This window comes from Pieris brassicae, chromosome 4, assembly GCF_905147105.1.
Source record: "Pieris brassicae chromosome 4, ilPieBrab1.1, whole genome shotgun sequence".
Classification (NCBI taxonomy): domain Eukaryota; kingdom Metazoa; phylum Arthropoda; class Insecta; order Lepidoptera; family Pieridae; genus Pieris; species Pieris brassicae.
Window position 1 is genome coordinate 22,337,693 of NC_059668.1, and position 21,504 is coordinate 22,359,196.

General features: G+C 35.2%; 3 protein-coding genes across 3 annotated transcripts; 1 reads left to right on the forward strand and 2 right to left on the reverse strand.

Moving 5' to 3' along the window:
- Positions 1-2,085: 2,085 nt before the first annotated feature.
- Positions 2,086-2,928, reverse strand: LOC123708155 (cuticle protein 8-like). Its single transcript, XM_045658693.1, has 3 exons — positions 2,909-2,928; positions 2,487-2,795; positions 2,086-2,393 (listed from the first exon to the last, which is right to left on the reverse strand). Exons 1-3 carry the CDS (start codon positions 2,918-2,920, stop codon positions 2,109-2,111), a joined length of 606 nt encoding a protein of 201 aa, XP_045514649.1. The 5' UTR covers positions 2,921-2,928; the 3' UTR covers positions 2,086-2,108.
- Positions 2,929-5,024: 2,096 nt separating this feature from the next.
- LOC123708152 (cuticle protein 8-like) lies at positions 5,025-5,831 on the reverse strand. The gene is made up of 3 exons (XM_045658691.1): positions 5,815-5,831; positions 5,408-5,734; positions 5,025-5,330 (listed from the first exon to the last, which is right to left on the reverse strand). Exons 1-3 carry the CDS (start codon positions 5,824-5,826, stop codon positions 5,025-5,027), a joined length of 645 nt encoding a protein of 214 aa, XP_045514647.1. The 5' UTR covers positions 5,827-5,831.
- Positions 5,832-6,632: 801 nt separating this feature from the next.
- LOC123708425 lies at positions 6,633-16,360 on the forward strand. Its single transcript, XM_045659122.1, has 9 exons — positions 6,633-6,644; positions 6,756-7,085; positions 7,142-7,414; positions 10,855-11,021; positions 11,469-11,756; positions 14,346-14,463; positions 14,644-14,934; positions 15,110-15,276; positions 16,127-16,360. The coding sequence occupies exons 1-9, from the start codon at positions 6,633-6,635 to the stop codon at positions 16,173-16,175; spliced, it is 1,695 nt and encodes a 564-aa protein (XP_045515078.1). The 3' UTR covers positions 16,176-16,360.
- The last annotated feature ends 5,144 nt before the right edge of the window (positions 16,361-21,504 follow it).

Below are 21,504 nucleotides of genomic sequence, written 5' to 3' on the forward strand. Positions count from 1 at the left end.
TCAATTTGCAGAATGATTTGATTTGCCCCTGCTATCTCCTTTTATACGAACTTAAAAGCCTATCTGTTATCAATATTTCACCTTGCCCGCGGCGTTATTAACTTATGTATAGCTCTCATGACTTTCGTTGACATTCTTTAATTAAGTGTGAATGATGGGTGAATGCTGAAACTGTGACCTTAATTTTTACTAAATAGCATTAACTATATAGAGCTAAAACATAAAACTAAGTATAAGAACTTAACAAAATGTACACACAAAAACCTCCAACTCCTAAAGGCAATACACCATAGTTCCTTTTTGAGACTATAAGCTATGAAAATGCTGCGCGTTGTTTTTAACTTGATGACACTAGATATGTTATATCACATGTTAAAATATTTGTAACTAATATGCTGCACTAGAGCGAAGAATGAGAATAAAAATCCCAAAGCCTGCGCTTCACGATATTCGTGAATTAAAAGAAATGTATCATAGGCTAATACTTGGTTAGGAATATTCCAATTTAACTATATCATAATTGGAATAAATAAATTTACATATTATGTATGTTTTACATAATATGTTTAATTGATTTATTTGGGACTGAAAATGAATTCATTGAACTTCGTAATGTGATAAAGCAAATAATGATTTTATTAAATTAGTAAACTTCCGTCTAAACTTGTGTGAAGATGAGTTAATAATCTCAATAGAACGAGTTTATATCGAGGAAATTACGTAAATTTAATTACAGGAAATTAACAACGACGATTAAAGTGTACGTCCGTTAATATTAATATGCTCTGGTTGATGCAGATTAGCAAAAGGGTACATTCCAGGCTAATAACTGTACAAAAATATTCCACGGACAAGTGGCGGTATATACCCTTTTTTATTTTTAAGAAAATAAGCTATCATTGCAGATTACTCCAATGCAACAATTATTTTATATTTATATTACATACCAAAAAATACAAACATAGAAAAAAACAACATAACAGGAAATAGTAATAGATTAAAATATAAGGACCTTACACATGAAATTGACGTTTTTGGCCCTTTGACCTCAAATATCTGCCCTTTGGTTAGGAATCCCAAATTAATTTTTTACACCTATTTACTCGTGCATTTGTTTTTTCTAAAATTATGATTCAGAATGCAGAACGCACCCCGTAGACCTGGAGACCAGAGTTGATAACAAATAATTTAAGGCTTTTGTGGAAGCGCATCCATAGCACGTCTCAGTTAGCTGCAGTGTAAGTGATAAAACTGTATTAATCCGCTTAAAGCAACCAGCTTGAAAGATAGGTTCCACATGAATTGAGAGAAACAAATCGCCAACGTGAGTCGACTGCTTCGTTTCATTACTCAACCGGCACAATAACAAAGGGATTTTAAATCGAATCATTACCTGTGCGGAAAAGAAGGTCCTGTAGGATGATTGGAAGCTCTCATTGCAATGGCTGACCCAGCTAAATCTTACCCCAAGCGAAAATTGACTCCGAAAAAGTTACTTGTAAGAGTTTAGTGCACTAGTGCCAGGATCGTTCACTAAATTCATACTTATAAGATGGCAGAAGTGCATAGATTGTACATACTTAGATTAATAATATTACATTATATTTTTTTTAAATCTACTTTTTGTTTCTCCCAGTCCAACGCCGATTTTATATGTAAGGACGTGTCAAATTTATAAAAAGACTAATTATTCCTTAGAGTATAGGAACTGAGGTCTCTTGACCTTTTGTCAGTTCACTCAGCGGCACTGAATTATTTATTTTCATGCATTGTTTTGTGTGCCCTATTGGAGAATTGAGTTTTCGCTGAGAGTACGAATAATAACGGCGGTCGAAGTCGACTCCTAATGTAACCATCCGGCACCCTGAGGCCTAGGCACCGGAGCGCTGCTGGGTTATTTTCTTTTCCCTGTTTGTACTTGTACGTAGGTTTGAAACCCCAAAATTCAATATTTGTTTTCAGCTGGTGTTATTATTATTATTCAGAAGATCTTAATTAAATTTAATAAATGTTTAAATAAAAACATAAAATACTTGGTATATTCTTATATTTTATAATAAATAATCTTGTCATATCCAATCAAAGTTTGACACTTATAAAGTGCGAACTTAGTGGTAGTATTGGTGAGCGGGTGCAGCGTAGACGGGAGCTTTGAGGAGGACAGGTGCGGCCTTGACTAGGGCTGGGGCAGCGGTAGGGGCTGTGTTGTGCACGACCGCGTTGAAACCGCTGTGGTCATCAGCGGAGTACTCTACGGTTCTGATGGAGCCATCAGCTTCATGGAAAGAGTAGGAGCCCTTTACGACATCACCGTCGCGGACCTCCTGTTGCTGCTTGTCATCACCGGTGTGAGGGTCGGACACGGAGTAAGAGTACTCGTATTTGGGGTGAGCCTGAAACAAGAAATTAACATTTGTTAGTTAAGTGTATTGCTTATAATTATAGTATAATTAAAAGCAAAAGTGTTATGAATGTGAATAACTTACGATTTCTTCGGGAGCTAGGACTTTAGCAACAGGAGCGGCGTAGTGCACTGGGGCAGCGTGGTAAGCAACTGGGGCAGGAGCAGCGTGGTAGGCAACTGGAGCTGGAGCAGAGTGGTAGACGGGAGCGGGAGCGGCATGGTAGACTGGGGCGGCCTGGTAAGCGACAGGCGCAGCAATGGCCAGCTTGGCTTGTTGCTGGTCATGACGGACAATGCTCTGGGAAGAGACTGCTGCAGCTGGAGAGTAGTGAACGGCGGCTGGCAGTAGGCCAGCTGACGAGACTGTCACCAGGGCGCAGAGAGCTACAATCTGAAAATTTATATTTTATGTTTAATCGACGTATATTGTATCAAATTATAATATAAAAAAAACAAATTTGTTAGATATTTATATTGCCATTAAATATTATTTAGTAAACCTACTTTAGAGAACATGTTGATTGTTTCTGTTCAATTTGCAGAATGATTTGAATTGCTCCTGCTGTCTGCTTTTATACGAACTTAAAAGCCTATCTGTTATCAATGTTTCACCTTGCCCGCGGCGGTACGAACTAATGTATAGCACTCATGACTTTCGTTGACATTCTTTAAGTGCGAATGATGGGTGAATGCTGAACTGTGACCTTAATTTTTACTTAATAGCATTAACAATATAGATCTAAAAAATAAAACTAAGTATAAGAGCTTAACAAAATGTACACGCATAAAAACCTACAATCAATAAAGGCAAAACAGTATAGTTTCCTTTTGTAACTATACCCTATTAAATTGCGCTTTGTTTTTTTGAGTTGATGATAACATATATATTAATCATCAGATATTACAATATATGTTGCTAATATGCTGCACTAGAGCAAAAAAAGAGAATGAAAATCCCAAAAGCCTTAGCTTCATGATTCGAGAATTAAATTAAATGTATCATATATATGCAGATTTTTGTGTAGGATAATATGTTATAGTTAGTTAAATAAGTCATAAATTGAGTTAATAAATATTTAATATTTTTAAGAGATATAATATTCGGGACTGAAAATGAATTCGTTAAACATACTATTTATGTTTCACACTGAGCGACTTCGGAATTTGAAGTAAATAATAATTTTATTAAATTAGTAAACTTTCGTCTAAAAGTTTTGCGAATGAAATAATGTCAATGACACGAGTCTCTATCGAGTAAATTACGTAAATCCTTTCGAAATAGAATTTGGAACTTTGAATTACAGGAGATTAATAACAACGATTAAAGTGGACCTCCGTTTTCTTAATGTGGAACAGTAATTGATTAAAATATTAAGTTCTTATATGAAATTGTCATTTTTGGCTATCTGACCTCAAATATCTCCCCTTGGGTTAGGAATTCCAAATTAAAATTTTACAACTTTTTACTCGTGCTTTGTTTTTCGTTAACCATGGGTCATTTCATTTTCCCGTGAATTTTTTTTCCTTTCCTTACTCTATTTATAAAGTAAAAAACATGAAATACCGCGTTGCTTACGAGTACGAATTTCACCGTGTCACCAGGGATGCAGAAACGGCTGGATAAGTGTATAATATGTGTTTGGCAACGGTGTTGTAAAAGAAAATACAGTGCGTTTTTGGTTCCAACGTTTTCGTTTTGGAAATATCGACCTGCAGAAGGTGGCCCGTAGACTAAAGTTGATAACAAAGAATTGAAGGCTATTGTGGAAGCGAATCCATAGCAAACTACGTATGAGTTAGCTGCAGTGTATTAATCCGCTTGAAGCTAATCAGGGAGGTGAAAAAGTTTGAAAGGTCGGTTCCTCACGAATTGCGTCGTGCGTCGACTGCTGCGTTACATTACTCAACCGGCAAATAACGAAGAGATTTATAATCAAATAATTACCTATGAAGAAAAGAGGATCCTGTAAGATAATCGGAAGTGCTCATACCAATGGTTGAACCCAGCCGAAACAGCCAAATTGTACGACTAGCGAAAATTGACCCCGAAAAAGTTACTTGTAAGCGTTTGGTGGTTTGGACTAGTGCCAGGGTCGTTCACTAAAGTAATACATATAATATGGCATAAGTGAATAGACAGCAATGGTACATACTTTGATTAATTACATATTTTATATTTTTTTATGGAAGGACGTGTCATGTTTCCAAAAATACTAATTATTACTTACAGTATAGTATAGGAATTGAGGTCAGTTCATTCAGCGGCACTGCATTGTTTATTTATTTATGTGTGCCCTATTCGAGAGGTGAGTTTTCGCTGAGGGTACGAATAATAACGGCGGTCGAAGTCGACTCTTAATGTAACCATCCGGCACCCTGAGGCCTAGGCACCGGAGCCCTGCCGGGTTGTTTTCTTTTCCCTGTTTGTACTTGTACGTAGGTTTGAGACCCCAAAATTCAATATTTGTTTTTAGCTGGTGTTATTATTATTATCAGAAGATCTTAATTAAATTTAATAAATGTTTAAATAAAAACATAAAATACTTGGTATATTCTTATATTTTATAATAAATAATCATTGTTAACTTCAATCAATATTTAACACTATTAAAGTGCGAACTTAGTGGTAGTATTGGTGAGCGGGTGCAGCGTAGACGGGAGCTTTGAGGAGGACGGGTGCGGCCTTGACTAGGGCTGGGGCGGCCTTGACTAGGGTTGGGGCGGCGGTAGGGGCGGTGTTGTGCACGACCGCGTTGAAGCCGCTGTGGTCATCAGCGGAGTACTCTACGGTTCTGATGGAGCCATCAGCTTCGTGGAAAGAGTAGGAGCCCTTTACGACATCACCGTCGCGGACCTCCTGTTGCTGCTTGTCATCACCGGTGTGAGGGTCGGACACGGAGTAAGAGTACTCGTATTTGGGGTGAGCCTGAAACGAACAATTTACATTTGTTACTTAAGTATATTGCTATAAAAAAACACAAGTGTTGAATGTAAATAACTTACGATTTCTTCGTGAGCGACGACTTTAGCAACGGGAGCGGCGTAGTGAACTGGGGCAGCATGGTAAGCAACTGGGGCAGGGGCAGTGTGGTAGGCAACTGGAGCTGGAGCAGAGTGGTAGACGGGAGCGGGAGCATGGTAGACTGGGGCAGCCTGGTAAGCGACAGGGGCAGCCTGGTAAGCGACAGGGGCAGCAATAGCCAGCTTGGCTTGTTGCTGGTCATGACGGACAATGCTCTGGGAAGAGACGGCCGCCGCTGAAGAGTAGTGAACAGCAGCGGGAAGAAGACCAGCTGACGAAACAGCCACCAGGGCGCAGAAAACTACCACCTATAAATAAACACACGGATAAAATATGTAACAACTTTTATAGATTATATAAATCTTTATCCTACTTTTGCGATACTTACTTTGGAAAACATGTTTCGTTGGTATGAAGTTCAACTGATTTATGATATAAACTATCTCTTTGACACTGATCTTATATACGAAAAAATTACTTTGATATTACTTCAGATGACAGTGGTGGAAGTTGTCTAACATGATTAGAGTTGACCTTGCTCTCGGCCATTAATGCTATGGGTTCGCAAACTAGTAGGCGAGATCACATTCACTTATTACTGTAGGAAGAAAGATTACAACATGTTATTCTTATAATGGTTGACTAATCATGATTAATGCAAACATTTTAAAAAACGTAAATGATAAGTGTATGTATCAAATAGTTTTTCAGGTTAAATCAGAATAACGAACTGTTATTGGCCTAATGTTCTCGTACCGAGGCGTGAAAAATCTTAACTCAAATTCAAACTGTAAACTTGTAAGGCTCCTGTTTCTTACACACGCCGTCGAGTTTTTGGGTCTAAGGGAAGTCCGTTTCCTCACGATGTTTTCCTTCACCGTTCAAGCGAGTTTGCAATGCGCATAGAAACAGCTGAGCAGACTCAGACGGGGATTGAACGTACGACCTCAGGTATGAGAGTCGCCTGCTTAAGCTACTAGATCAATTTATCTCTCAAAATATAAATTTAAGGTCATAATTTCAGTATTTACCCATCATTCACACTTAATCTTAAAGAACGTCAACGAAAGTCATGAGTGCTATACATAAGTTAATAACGCCGCAGGCAAGGTGAAACATTGATAACAGATAGGCTTTTAAGTTCGTATAAAAGCTGACAGCAGGAGCAATTCAAATCATTCTGCAAATTGAACAGAAACAATCAACATGTTCTCTAAAGTAGGTTTACTAAAGAATATCTAATGGCAATATAAATATCTAACAAATTTGTTTTTTTTATTATCATTTTATACGCTATACATATATTAAACATAAAATGTAAATTTTCAGATTGTAGCTCTCTGCGCCCTGGTGACAGTCTCGTCAGCTGGCCTACTGCCAGCCGCCGTTCACTATTCTCCAGCTGCAGCCGTCTCTTCCCAGAGCATTGTCCGTCATGACCAGCAACAAGCCAAGCTGGCTATTGCCGCCCCTGTGGCTTACCAGGCTGCCCCAGTCTACCATGCCGCTCCCGTCTACCACGCTGCTCCAGCTCCAGTTGCCTACCACGCTGCCCCTGCCCCAGTTGCCTACCACGCTGCCCCAGTGCACTACGCCGCTCCCGTTGCTAAAGTACTCGCTCACGAAGAAATCGTAAGTTATTCACATTCATACCATTTTTGCTTTTTATTATTTAGCAATATACTTAACTAATATATGTAAATTGCTTGTTTCAGGCTCACCCTAAATACGAGTACTCTTACTCCGTGTCCGACCCTCACACCGGTGATGACAAGCAGCAACAAGAGGTCCGCGACGGTGATGTCGTAAAGGGCTCCTACTCCTTCCACGAAGCCGATGGCTCCATCAGAACCGTAGAGTACTCCGCTGATGACCACAGCGGCTTCAACGCGGTCGTGCACAACACCGCCCCTACCGCCGCCCCAGCCCTAGTCAAGGCCGCACCTGTCCTCCTCAAAGCTCCCGTCTACGCTGCACCCGCTCACCAATACTACCACTAAATTATTAGTAACCAAACACCAACCAAAAGTTTAGTTCAGTTATGGTGATTAGTTATTTATTTAGTAGCAAATAAATTTATCTCAAATACGATAAACATTTTATTCAAACTTTCAGTACTTCAATATTTAAGTAAGCCGAATGTGCTAATAATTTTTCACTAGGCGTCTTAAAACTCGTCACTAAATCTCATATGTATTTTGTTTGTCCTATCTGAGCCATCGTAAAAATGAATCAACAGTTGGTTTATAGTTATAAAATTAATAAAACAATTACGTTTTATCTGAAACCTTAAAACTGATTTGGATAAGATTTTATGAAATTAGATATTGTTCCTCAGCATAACATTTAATTATTGGCCTACAGAACGATACAAATTAATATAACTTATACGATTAATACAATTTACTTCATAGAATACCAAGGCTCAATAAAATCAATTTATTGTAATTTCAAATTAGATCGACAAAATTATGAATTATTGCCACCTATTCAAAACATCTTGTTAATTTTATTTCTGACGATGATATATTAGGAAACAATGAAGCTCAAAGTCAAAAATCATTTATTTATATAGGTACACATATCAACGTCAATAAAACAGAAACATTAAATGCTTCTAATTTTACATTTACTGCAAGTTCTCAAATCAAGAGAAAAACGGAAGAGAAGAACTGGCAATAAACGCCGCCACTCTTTTTAATCGCCATTTTTTTTGTATCACACTACGTTTGTATGGAGCTGCAACCATAACACCATGATCCACATGACATCATCAGGAGGCATGGTGAGATAGGAACACGCACTTACATTCTCGTGGGAACAATACACAAATACATAGTTGAAATAACTAACATCACCGCATACACGAATTCAAGTATGACCAGTCACCACAAGTAGCACCCGTTCACCAGTATCATGCATGGCCAGCCATCTGCCCCCTCGCCATGTTTTAAGGAGAGAGACAACCGGACGTATGGACGCCGCCACAAGCAATGACATTTAAGCGAGCATGACGATCCTTGAAATGTGAACTTGGCTACATAAGAAAATAATAATAATACTAATTTTACTGAAATAATTTGATACCACTTGGAACACGGATTGTTCCCACTTTACATTAAAACAGTAGTGGATGTTAACGATCGCTCCAGAGTCTGGAAATGCAGCTGAGAGATTCAGTCGTGTTACCTCCTTATACTGGAGCAATTTATATCCAAGCACTAGGGTCGTTTAAATATTCATTTATATTATAATACGCCTTAGCAAGCAGTTTTACTTTAATGTACAATTTAAAATTATTTATTGACAACACTTGTATCTCACTAGGGATTTTGTTGAAAAAACGTATACAATGAATTTGGAAAGAATTACTCGTTTTATGCAGCCTTGTGGTTGGTGCGCTTATTTAGTATTTATTACAAGTAGTATAATTATGTAAGCTACTATTATTTTTAAATCTATATTTTAACGCACATACAAAATGTTCTCATAAACTTGCTAAAGTCAAAATAGTAGTTCCTTAAACTTCTTTCGGACCGACTCCCGTGGGGACTCCCACACATCGCTCTTAGCCCGCTTTTGCTCTACAAGCTGCGTCGTAACTCTTTTTACTTTTATTTTCCCCTGGAATTATATATATATATATATTTGATATGTTTTTGCTTTATTGATAAACTAATGTTTTAACTATACAATGAAGAAATAATAAAACCATAACATCAATATTAGAAAGGCATTCTTCGAACCTATGTTTTATGAATACATATGTTATTTATTACTGTCCGCCGGATTATACATTTAAAATAATATATCTACACTATTTTATTATTGAAACCTCTCTCTTTCTGGGTCGGTAACACAAGTCTGAGTATCGTGGTTATCTATACTGTAACATCTGGTGCAAATATTTTTCCTCGACCAATTTCGGTCCTGCGCTTAATAATAATAATAACGAGAATTTAAAACTTCTTGGTACACAATAAACAATAATTATACAATTCGTTAGTTAACTATCTGTCACTTATAAGCAATCTCTTCCAGGCAACCCTTTATATTTTTAGGTCTGGGCCCCAAATGTTTATATCTGCTTCATGATCATTTGCAAGCAAATCCCCTAAGTCTCCTGTGCCTGACACGCGCCGTCGAATTTTAGGGTCTTAGGCAAGCCGGTTTCTTCACGATGTTTTCCTTCTCTGTTCGTGCGAATTTTAAATGCGCACATAGAAAGAAAGTCCATTGTTGCACAGCTGGAGGTGGAACCTCCGACCTCAGGGATGAGAGTCGCACGCTGAAGCCACTAGGCTAATACTGCTCATCAATGCTATCAATTATATAATCTTCATAAGTACAACGCAGTCTTTGCTTTCATCTTTTAAAAGGCGTTAAATGTCAAATAAAACTCATACAGTATTAATGTGAATTAAAATCGGATTGAAATGCAAAAGTTTAACATTCCATTATTTTTACTAGCCTTCTTGTTATCTAAAGAGAAATGTGACACAAGCTAACTTATATTTGAACGTATAATATTTATTAGTCTGTGCAATATACCTGTAAAAAATTAAATACAAATGTGAACGTTAGTTTCAAGTTGTTCATTCTTGTTTATCTATGTTAAGATTTAAAATCAGTACATTTTTGGCATCACCCAGAAAGTAATGAAAGTTTTATGATACAATAGGTTCGAGTTATTGTACAATGATAAGGATCAAAAATATTGAATCTGCGTTATTCTATACACAATCAGATATAAAAGTAAAGTTTTTTGTTAATTTATATAATAGCTATTAGAAAAGTATAAAATACATGAATTGGCCGATCGAAGCAGCAGTTTGCTCTCTCGAGTGTACGACGGTTCTCACTAAGCCCAGCAAAATGTATACATCGGTGAGTAGTATTTACTATAAAATCGCTATCGCATAGTTAATTTGAACCAAAGATAAAAGAACTAACGCAGAAATGCTAAGGAGTTACAGAGATATATATATATATATCTACAGAAAGCGACATTATTTAAAGAGATATTCATCACAATTGGGTACAAAAACACGAAGAACGTGAAGTTAGGATCCTTCTCTCTTCTCTCATCTTTCTAATTATTTCTTTTATCGTGGATTATGTTCCAGGCACTGATCTTAATAAGCTTTGCAAGCATCGTATCAGCAGTAGTAATAGATCAAACGCCATTTTACAAAGCATTTCATTCTGGAGATAGAGCCAGTTGGAGTACAGTGAAAACTTATCATCCACCAAGAACGCAACGAGTATATAATAATTATGATACATATGTAAGTATTCGTTGTTTATCTATTATAAAGAAACAATTATAAAACCATTTCTGATGAATATTTTAAGTACTTTGGTTTTTCTAAACTACACATAAGCAGGTATATCGTTTGTTTGAAGAGTTTAATTAATATATGTCTAGGCCTACCCGAAATATGAATTCGAGTATGCTGTATCAGACGAGAAGACAGGTGATCACAAACATCATCATGAACAGCGCGATGGTCACAGAGTGCGCGGTGAATACAGTCTTGTTGAAGCAGATGGGTCTTTGAGAGAAGTTCACTACGATGCTGATGATTTTAATGGGTAAATATTTTTTCTTCGTTATATTGAACCTGCGTAGGTTAATGTATCGCAATTATAGTTTATAACTTAAACGCTCAATGAGGTGAAAACAAAATGATTAACAGAAAATTCTAACGAAAACATTACACAAAGTCAGTGGTTAATTCCAAACCCTTTTCCTGCGTTTTTGACTCTTACCAATTTTAATACACAATATTTCGCTTAAATTTAAAAATAAATAGTAAATAATATATTTATATTAAAGTATATGACAATTTGAATATTTTATTACAGATTCAACGCAGTTGTAAGCAAAAGCGTTTTAAACCACGGCGACAACGCGTATTCGACCCATGGACACACTCGTCAATTTCTACCCATTGGGAAAGATATCAAAATTAATTATTTCTTTCCCAACAAAGATCAAAAACAAAACAACATTGACAATGCAAGTGAAATAATTGAAAGCAATCCAGTCACGGAAGCAGAGCAATCTTCTGAAGAACCTGAAGATGTTGAGGAAACAGAGAAAGATATCAACAATCCTTTAGCACAGACTGAATCTGTTAAATCTATTGAACTTCCAATTGTCAAAATGGAAGCACTCGAAAGTCCCATCAAAATGGTTGAAACAAACACCGATGTCGTAATGCCTGATATTGTCCAGATTCCTGAATTAGAAAAGCCTTTAGATGCTGAACACAATCTAAAAACAGAATCTAAAGAACCAGAAGGTCATGACTCCGATGCTGCGTCGTCTTATTACCATTCAAGAATATATTACGTTGGTTTTTAATTTATTACAACAAATTATGTTTTCATTTATTTCATAAAATTGTGTTAACTTATTATACATAAATAGTAATTAAACTTTGTTGATACCGAATATTATCTTTACTTTAAATTAAGGAACGAAGATTTTTTATCCTGTGGTTGGAATCTGGAGAGACGAATCTGAATTATTCGTTCGGAGAAGTTCTCTTCTTGCACAGGCTCTATCTGTAACTTTCGTAGCTTCACTGACAAGATAAAGTATTCCAAATGCCAATACGGATTTTTGGGATTCTAGTTTATTTATCAATCACAGTTAAGTCAGCAAAAGATGAAAAATTGGTGATGTTTTTTTTTATTTTTGAAGTACTCAAAATGAATATATCATAAATTTAAAACAAGTAGACTATACAATGTACATACTATATGCTCTTGCAAAACCTTCGCATATTTTTATGCAAACATGTGTGTGTAGAAGTATAGACTTTTTAAAAATCGTTGCGCTTTTAATTTTGCTTGAATAAATTAAAGATAGTAATTAATTTTGTAAATGCAAACTGTAATGTATTGTTAAGGCTTGTATGTTACGCACACAATATAATTATTTTGTAACGATACCTACTTATGGTTTCGTCAATCAAAAACGTATTTCATAAAATCGTTAGAATTGCTTTGACCTTGATAACTTGTTTTTTGTATATGTATATGTGTATATTAAAAAAATGTGTCATTTAAAATCCCCAAACAAATGTACTTAGGATACATAACTATATGTTTTTCAAAGTAAAGGGTCAACAATCAACTTTATATATCTAAAATTGTTGCCTTACCGGGAATCGACACAAATACTGTCTAGTTACTAAATTACAAATATAATACAGCATAAATAAAAACATACATACTGCGGACTAGGCAAAGAGAGCCGGAAAGACTTGGAGCGAGGTGAAACAAGAGGCTCAAGACCGAACGCGATGGAGACTCACTGTGGACGCCCTCTGCCCCACCTAGGGGTTATAAGACATTAAGTCAAGTAAGTCATAAATAAAAACATACAAAAATAAAGACTCTTACAAAAAAGGGCGTAACAAAAGGGTGGTATACGTACTACTAATTACACTTTAGCGATAAATTTTATTTTTAAAAATTAAAAAAATCAGTTGTTAAATGTAAAATATTTATTTAAGCCGCATATTTCTCATTCACTTTCCTAATCTAACGTAAGCATATTGTAATAAACAATTACATTATTAGTTTATATAAGGTACACAGCTCTTGTAACTAGAATAAATTAAAGCTATTATATAAGATCCGCTGAGAGTATCTCAGATATAGTTTACTAATTAATAATGAAGGCACTCTTTTAATAAAATGTGTAAAGGATGTATGGGCAGAGTCTAGCCAGTGGTTACTTGAACGACTTACGATCTTATCCTGCGTTTGAACTAATGTATGGACTGTAATTTCTTGAAAACTTAATTAGCTGGGACTTAACGCATAACGAATCAAAAGAGCGTCTAGGTGGAAACATATCCACATAGTACCTATTTGGTCGTGTAGTGCAGAATCTTTAACGAACGTACATTAGACACATTTCTTAATTCTCTTTAATAGTTGTTTTTCTTTTTAACTATGGAGTTTAGAACATTTATTAACTGATCCATTTAAGCTAATTGTTTTAGTATTTTATATCGCATTGAATTTAAAATCGGCTACCTTAAATTTGCACTTAACTCATTGAAATTGTACAATTGCCCAACGTCCTCTAACAGTCTAGAATAACTATCAAATATTGTAACGGTTGTTATCTCAATCGTGTGTATCTAAAACTTTTTAATTGTTGCTTGGCCTTGAAAAAGAACATTAATTTCAAAGAAGTGTTCAAACTCTCATTATTATTTTCTATCTCAATATGAACTTCATCAAAGTATTTTTATTATACAAATATTATTGGCTGTGTAGTCATTTGTTTTTATACAAACTTATTAAACGTCTTTACCTTTTATTAAAAAATATATATTGTAACTTAAAAATGAATCTTTAGACCTAAGGGTCTAGGGTTTTTACAATAGTAATAATTTATTTTCAAGAATATGGTATAAAAATGTGTTGATGGAATCTAAAGTCCGCATATTCTGCCATACATAATGGCGTGCAAATTTGTCTGAACAGGGATTTTATTTAGAGTTTACATATATTATGAGTCATATTATAGTCAATGCTTATATTATTTTATAACTACATTATCACATTATTAAAATATAATATTACGTTAACAAACTAACGCAAATAATATTCTTTTCCAAAAGTAGAACATTATGTCGAATTTTAAAAACTCTAGTAGAAAGATTCACAAGTATTATCAATACTAAGATGAAAGTAAAAATATAAAAGCAATTACTGTACTACCACAGTTATAATAAAACTTAAGTACGTACGTATGTTATGATTAAGATAGCATAATATTCATGGAATCAGCAACAAAGCGCATTTCCATACATAGCGGCCGTATCAAATGTCGCAACCCAATAGTGTGATTGGCAATGCAATTACTTTGATCCTATCGGATATCATCAGAAACTGGCGCCCCTCCACGACACCTCTTATGTTTTGTTTGTTATATAAAAAGAGTGCAAATCACAGCAATAGCAGTCTACAATCATTTGTGCATTTGTGTCTAACAATGTTTGCTAAAGTAAGAGCCGCCAAATTTTAATTTAGTAAATTGCTAAGACAAAAAACTAATTAAAAAGTAGTTCCACGGCATTGAGATATAATAAATAGCTAATTGTCATTTACAATTACATTAGAATTGAATAAAAAATAATTTTAGAAACTTTGTGAATGAATCAACTAACTTGAAAATTATTTTTAGATCACAATCTTGTGCAGTGTGGTGGTGGCTGCGAGTGCTGGTCTTTTGCACCATGCCCCGGCTGTCTCATCCCAGAACATCATACGCCACGACAATGTGCACGAGACCCCAGTGCACTACGAGGCTCCCGTACACGCTGTACCCGCATACCATTCAGCTCCATCAGTCCACGCTACCGCAGTCGTCCATGCCGCCCCAGTAGTTCACGCTGCTCCCATTGCCCACGCTGCCCCAGCCTATCATGCTGCACCTGTACATGCTCATGTTGAAGACCACTATGTCGACGAATACGTATGTAGTTTTTTATCTTAAACTTCTGGCAAAATCTATATATTTTGTAACATACAAACGCTTTCTACACCATATACTTAAATTAAGTACCAATGGCTTGTGTGACTTGGGAATTGTGGAATCTACTTAAAACAATCATATATAAGCTTTTTAAATTACATCACTATATTTTCAGGCCCATCCAAAATACGGATACTCCTACTCAGTGGAAGACCCCCACACCGGTGACCACAAGTCCCAGCACGAGACTCGTGATGGTGATGTTGTGAAGGGAGAGTACTCCCTATTGCAGCCTGATGGTTCCTTCCGTAAGGTCACTTACACCGCTGACCATCATAATGGGTAAATACAAATCTTAGATACACATAATACGTTTCTTTCTCATATTCTTTAGGGCCCATTGACTTGAGTTTTGGTTTAAAGATAAACAGGAAGCTTAGAAAAAAATACAAAACCTTGTGAAATGTTAAAAGAAAGTTTATTACTTTCATATCTGGCATAACCAATTTGCTACACTAACAAAGATCTTATCCAATTAAGATTATAACACTATACTTATCTTTACAATAAATTTGCTGCTACAATACAGATATTAACTGTTACATTTAACTTGGTTATGTATTAGAATGGCTATATTACTACAATGGTATAATGAGTCTTGAATCTAAAAAATGTTCTAGCTATATTCTGATTCAGATTCCCAAGTTACAGATATAATTGTAAATATAATGTACATAACAGTATATTTAGAGTTTCTTGTAATTAAATGAGCGCGTACACAGTTTATAATTAAAATAAATAGAGCAACGTGTAATAATGAAAGTAGGACTAAGACCAGGTGTATTATTAACTGGACCTGGTAGATGTCCACAACGGCCCACTTCCAACTGTTGCCCAACTTCGGAGATCGTTGCGAATATAGAGACTAATTTCGTAAGCATCCTTCTATTATTGAAAGGAAATTGTTTAAATTTTGATAAATTGCGGACTGCAAATGTCATTTGTTAGAAATAAAGTTAGGACATGTTCAAACAAAAAAAATCAAATAGAAATATTGATTCGAGATAATTGTGTTATGTTGAGAGATTTTAGATTTTTTAACATGACAGAATCGTGAAGAACATTAAAGAATTATAAAATTATGATATTTTTAATATTTCACAGAGAATATTAAATATTATATTGTCAACAGATTCAACGCCGTAGTACACAACTCGCCACCAGTCATCCATCATCATTAGGAGCTTCTCAACTGTGATATTAGATTAGTACTTTAGATATTCGAAGCTAGACTATTCTTAGTACTTGTGATACTCATTATATTTCTTATGAGGCTCAAATTCAAAGGTAGATTTTAATTGCTTGATTTTTTAATAGACTTTAGTTAGATTTGAAAATGGGCCTTATTTTATTTCTTCTACTTCTCTTTTTATTCTATTCTCTAACAACGATGTCATTGTCATGTCAACAAATTCATTAAAAATAAATATTTATAAAAAAAAATATTTTCATTTATTTTGTTATCAGAAAATCCTCAAAAACCCAAAAGAGAAGGATAACAAATGCGTATTTTTATTTAATTGCTTCACTTATAATATTTATTATATATGTAATTACATAGTTATTATTGTAGACTATTTGTAGATAGATCTCAAAGTTAATTTAGTTATAGTTCCGCCTTCCGTCTAATGCATACTTTTTAGATCATTTTTTAGTAGTATATCTACTTTTAAAAAAAATAATAAAAAATATAACGAAAGCGGGTTACAATGATTAATGACAAAACATTTTAATATAAATGAGTAATAACTTTTGATTTATAATTTAACATACTTTATTGATTTATGACTTTAGCGTATTACAATCTTATCGATTCATATTTGTATTGATCAACTCAGATTATTTATTATGTAAGTGTGTTTATAAATGGTCCAGAGAATTGTCGACGTAAGTTAAACGATAAGATTTTAACTTAAGATTTTTTGCCTAAGTGCCTTTCTTGTATAGAACGAACACATTGGAAGGAAATTAGCATTTCTTAAATTTAAGATTAAAAAAGTGTCAGTTACCGAAATAACAAAAGGCTGGTCGAATCTACCTTAAACAACGACCATAGACAATAGATCATATCCGAGTACGTGCATAACGCAGTCTGCCCCATGCCCAGTTGGGGAGTTACGTACATTTATTTTCAATATCTTTGAAGTGACTGGTCTCTAGGGTATCGTCAGCCAAATTTTAAGGTGGCAGAAGAAGTGGATACCCCTGTATGGTGAAAGATGAGTTGTGTAAAGCAAACGAAAAGTCTACTATACATTAAATCATAACATAGTAACTTACAAAAAAATATTCTTTTAAGAATGAATGTTTAAAAATGATTTCGATCGATCCTCTAAGACAGCTGCCACTACCTGCTCCTTCTGGAGATGCCATTGACTGGTCTAAGAAAAGAGCGTACCAATTCTTAAAACGCCGGCAACGCACTTGCGATCCTACTGGTAATGTTAGTGTCCAGGAGCGGCAGTATCACTTAACATCAGGTAAGCAGCTGCCCGTTTGCCTCCTAATACTTAAAAAAATAAGTTAAATGTTAACTATAGATCAAATGTGATTGTTTAAAACTGGCATTGAATTCTTTTCAATGTAACTTTTTGCGTGTTTAGTGGCTATATCGCCTTTTGCGTGTTCTTTGTTCAGAATTGAGCTATCATCAAGTGTCATAACAGTTTGATATTTTAATAAAAACTAACAAATTGATGAGTTAATACGTTACGGTTAAATAAATTTGTATTTGTTTATTGTTTGAAGACAACAATTGTTTGAAATAACAATCAATTAACAAAAGTCGTAACAAATTTTACATTAATTAAGTTCCTTTTTTGCTTCAGTTTTCTATCTAGATCATATACTTATTATAATTAACTGTGGGCTTCCCGATAAAAGACAGAAGTGACGAGTATGCCAATGAGGCGGATCAAAGACAAATCTGCACTATTGTTTCGTTTCGTTATTGTGCGTATTTAAAAAAGTTATTCCATACCAAAAGACTAATTAAAAAGGAGATAGTGGAAGAGTAGCGGTACTGCTCTTCAGAGACAACTAAGACTACGCTGAATATGCCACAGAGAGTCTTAAGTCACGATAAAATATAACCGGGACAGGGTGGATTATCCACCTTTTTTTGATATAAGTGTAAGCACAAATCAAGCCCCTGTAACGGAACAACCAGCCACACGCCACTTGTTGACTGTTTGCTCAAGATATTAAAGTGTTGGTACGATGTGGAATGCAGGAGTTAAGACTGCAGACTTGTTCTATAACATAAAAACCAGGAACTAGTTTCTTTGTTCCTGTAAAGTCACGGAAGCGGTGAGGCAAAAAGGTAGAAACTATACCTAAATCATGACTCTTCATATGTAGAAAATGGGAATCGACCGAAAGTTGTGCAAGCTGCATGGATTCCACTACCAAACATATTAAATCTAATTACGCTTTAAATAAAAGTTTTTTTTCGCAATTATTCCAGTAAAAGCGGAATTGCATACATAATTCGCTTACTGAGAAATATTATATAAAACTAAGATTAATAATTTGACCGCACAGAATACAAATAGGTAGGAGTAGGTATATAATATAACAAAACGAAACAGCAACAAAATGTGGGTAGGCATAATAAACTCGATCAGTCAGCAAAACATAGAACATTGAAAACTATGACGGCGTATTTGCCTATATGTAACCTTTAATTTAGTTGCCCTATGAATATATATACCATGTAGTAAAAATCCACCCAATGCAGACAAAATGTGGCTGCAGAAAATTATTCAGTCACTACAAACTTAGCTTAAAAAATTCATGGTGCTATCCGGCATGACTGTCTACAAATTGACTATATATATTAGTCGCAGAAAACCGATTACATGCCTAGATGTCTATAAAACAGACTCTAGTTATTACTGGATTTCTTTCACGAGTTAAAATCACCATAACGAAATTAACAAAAAACCCTTAACTTGCGACATTGGCATATTGAATGATTATATAGAATCGTTTTCTTTTACGATACCGTCGACATGACATACGGCACAAGATAATGATTTTTATGGCTTTAAAGGTCTCATTACTTTTTTACCAATATCGAGTTGTGACCTTCAAAATCATTACCGTTGCTATGCGTGTGAGGGGAAACAGCGGTAAATGCGCTGGTGACGCACTGGGCTTAGACAAAATTAATTGTAATCTTAGATGTATAACTTTAGATTATTAAAACGAAGTAGTATTTGAAACTGCTAAATTAACATGTCAAAAGGAAGAGACTACCAATCACAGGCAATCCAAATTCACTTTCTTTAATCAAGTCCACGGTTAATTTTGTGTGTGTCTTAAATATTATACTAGTAGGTTAGCTTTAAAGTATATTAAATCATAAAAATAAACAAGGCATTGCTATGACCAATCCAGCCATCCCGCTATTACCGCCAGAATGCTCTCCCGCATCATTAAACTGAACGCGTATGTATATAGGTAAGGCAAATGACAAAATATTTGAGTTGACGTTACCATGACGACATTTAATACGAAAAAAACTTCGCAAAGATGCTATTCTATCCATCGTAAGGTAAAAAGAAATCATTTGTTTTTGCGTGATACATGCAGACAGTTCATACACATTATATACGCTCAGTGTACCACAGCTTTAAGTTATGCAACAGTTTACTGGATTACTCGGTGCAACCCAGAGCGCTACTTTCTCACTGGACCGGAATACAAGGCTGCGCTCACATGTGATTAATCAACGATAAGCTGTAACACACACATTTTCAGCTTTTCAGCAAAAAAATGTCTAAATGCACATAACTATACTTCTTATTTCTATTATTTGTCTTTATATATAAATATATATATATATTATATTGATTAGAGAATTAAATGTATGTTACTATGTATATTACAAAAAAATCAATTTAAAAGAGTAATTAGTTTATTTATATATATATATATATATATTTATATATTCATTGGCTTTACATCCCTGAGTCTTGGCCTCTCATTGCATCCATTACAGCCAAGTTATAGACAAGGTGATCAGCCTGTGTCTGACACATGGCGTACACAGACAGTTCCTTATGCAGATGCTGTTACAGCGCAGAAGAATCAGTCACCGAGGTAGTCCTGGAATTTGTGGCTGTGGCTTCCCAACCAACAGAAATCATCGGAATAGTGAGGTCGTGAAGCCCAAGTGCCCAAGAAACTTCTGAGCTTCTTCAAGGAGCTAGTCTAGCTTAATTAGCCAGGATAACGCACATTGGACCTAAGTCTAACAGCGGAAATTGAGTCAACACTATTACACTATAATAGATACACATGTCGTCGATTTGTGGATTTAAGACATTTGCTCACTAAGTTTACCTACACCATAGAATGATGTGCAAGCGATTCGCAGGGTTGAGATTCGCACGCTTTTATCACTGGGCCAAAACTGCTATCAAATTAGGCTTATGTTTATACAAAAAATTAACACAAATAAAACCTTACGCAAGAGTTAAAAATAAATGTGCTCAAGTATAAAAATTACGTGCGTAACATAATATGTATTTAGATAGCTATTATAACATCGGAGAAGTTAAGTAATCCGACCGTAACAAAACTCATTCAGACATTTATTTAATGAAACAGGATTTATTTAGACTTAAAGTAAAGGTTTTGTGGGTTTACAAAACTTTAAAAGAAATCAAATCGATGTAACACTGTAGTAAAAAAGGTACATCATCAAAATAAAAGTTTTTTTGATTTTCCTCTATAGCGTAAAAATAGACGCCGTATTGACACTTTGGAAATTTGGTGCTGGAATCGTATGCTGTGTATTCTCTGGACAGGCTATACGGATCACGGATGTGGCTTTCAAGTATTTGTCACCGAGTGTTGCTCGGAAACCTCATGGAAACCATGAAAAACTTATTATAACCGGGAAAATCTACCTGCCCAACACGACCAGGACCGACCAGGTATAACAAAACCTGGACACTAAGATCTCTGAAGCCATTCTCCTAGTGATCGTCAGAGATGGAAGAAATAATGCAGTGATCTGGCACATGGGGTCGGGAGCATCACGATGCTGACAAGTCAGATTAAAGGAAAATCGGATTGATAAGTGCTGTAATTATAAGTTAATCCGAGAATTATAAGTTAATAATAAGGATCGCGAGGGAGTTGCCGGCTTTTTAAAGAGTGACAGGCTTTTCTTAAAGGACCCCAGATGATATTTAACTAATCGAAGTACGACTATACTCCGTAGCTTAAAAACTTAACAATTGGGAATACTTTTAATAAGTTGCGAATAAACGTATAAAATGTACATTAATTTTTATTTATTTTAATGAAACAAAAATTATTTCGTTCGCAATTTAACCTTGAATGAAGCTTATTAAGTGTCAGTGATGTAAGAAAGTTCGATCTCGGGTCGTATGTCAGCCGGTTTTGTGGTAAATTACACATGCGTTTATGTCAGGTATAAAAAGTACCTCTCAACCCTTGTCCTTATCAATTGAGCCCAAAGGTGCAATAAGCAAC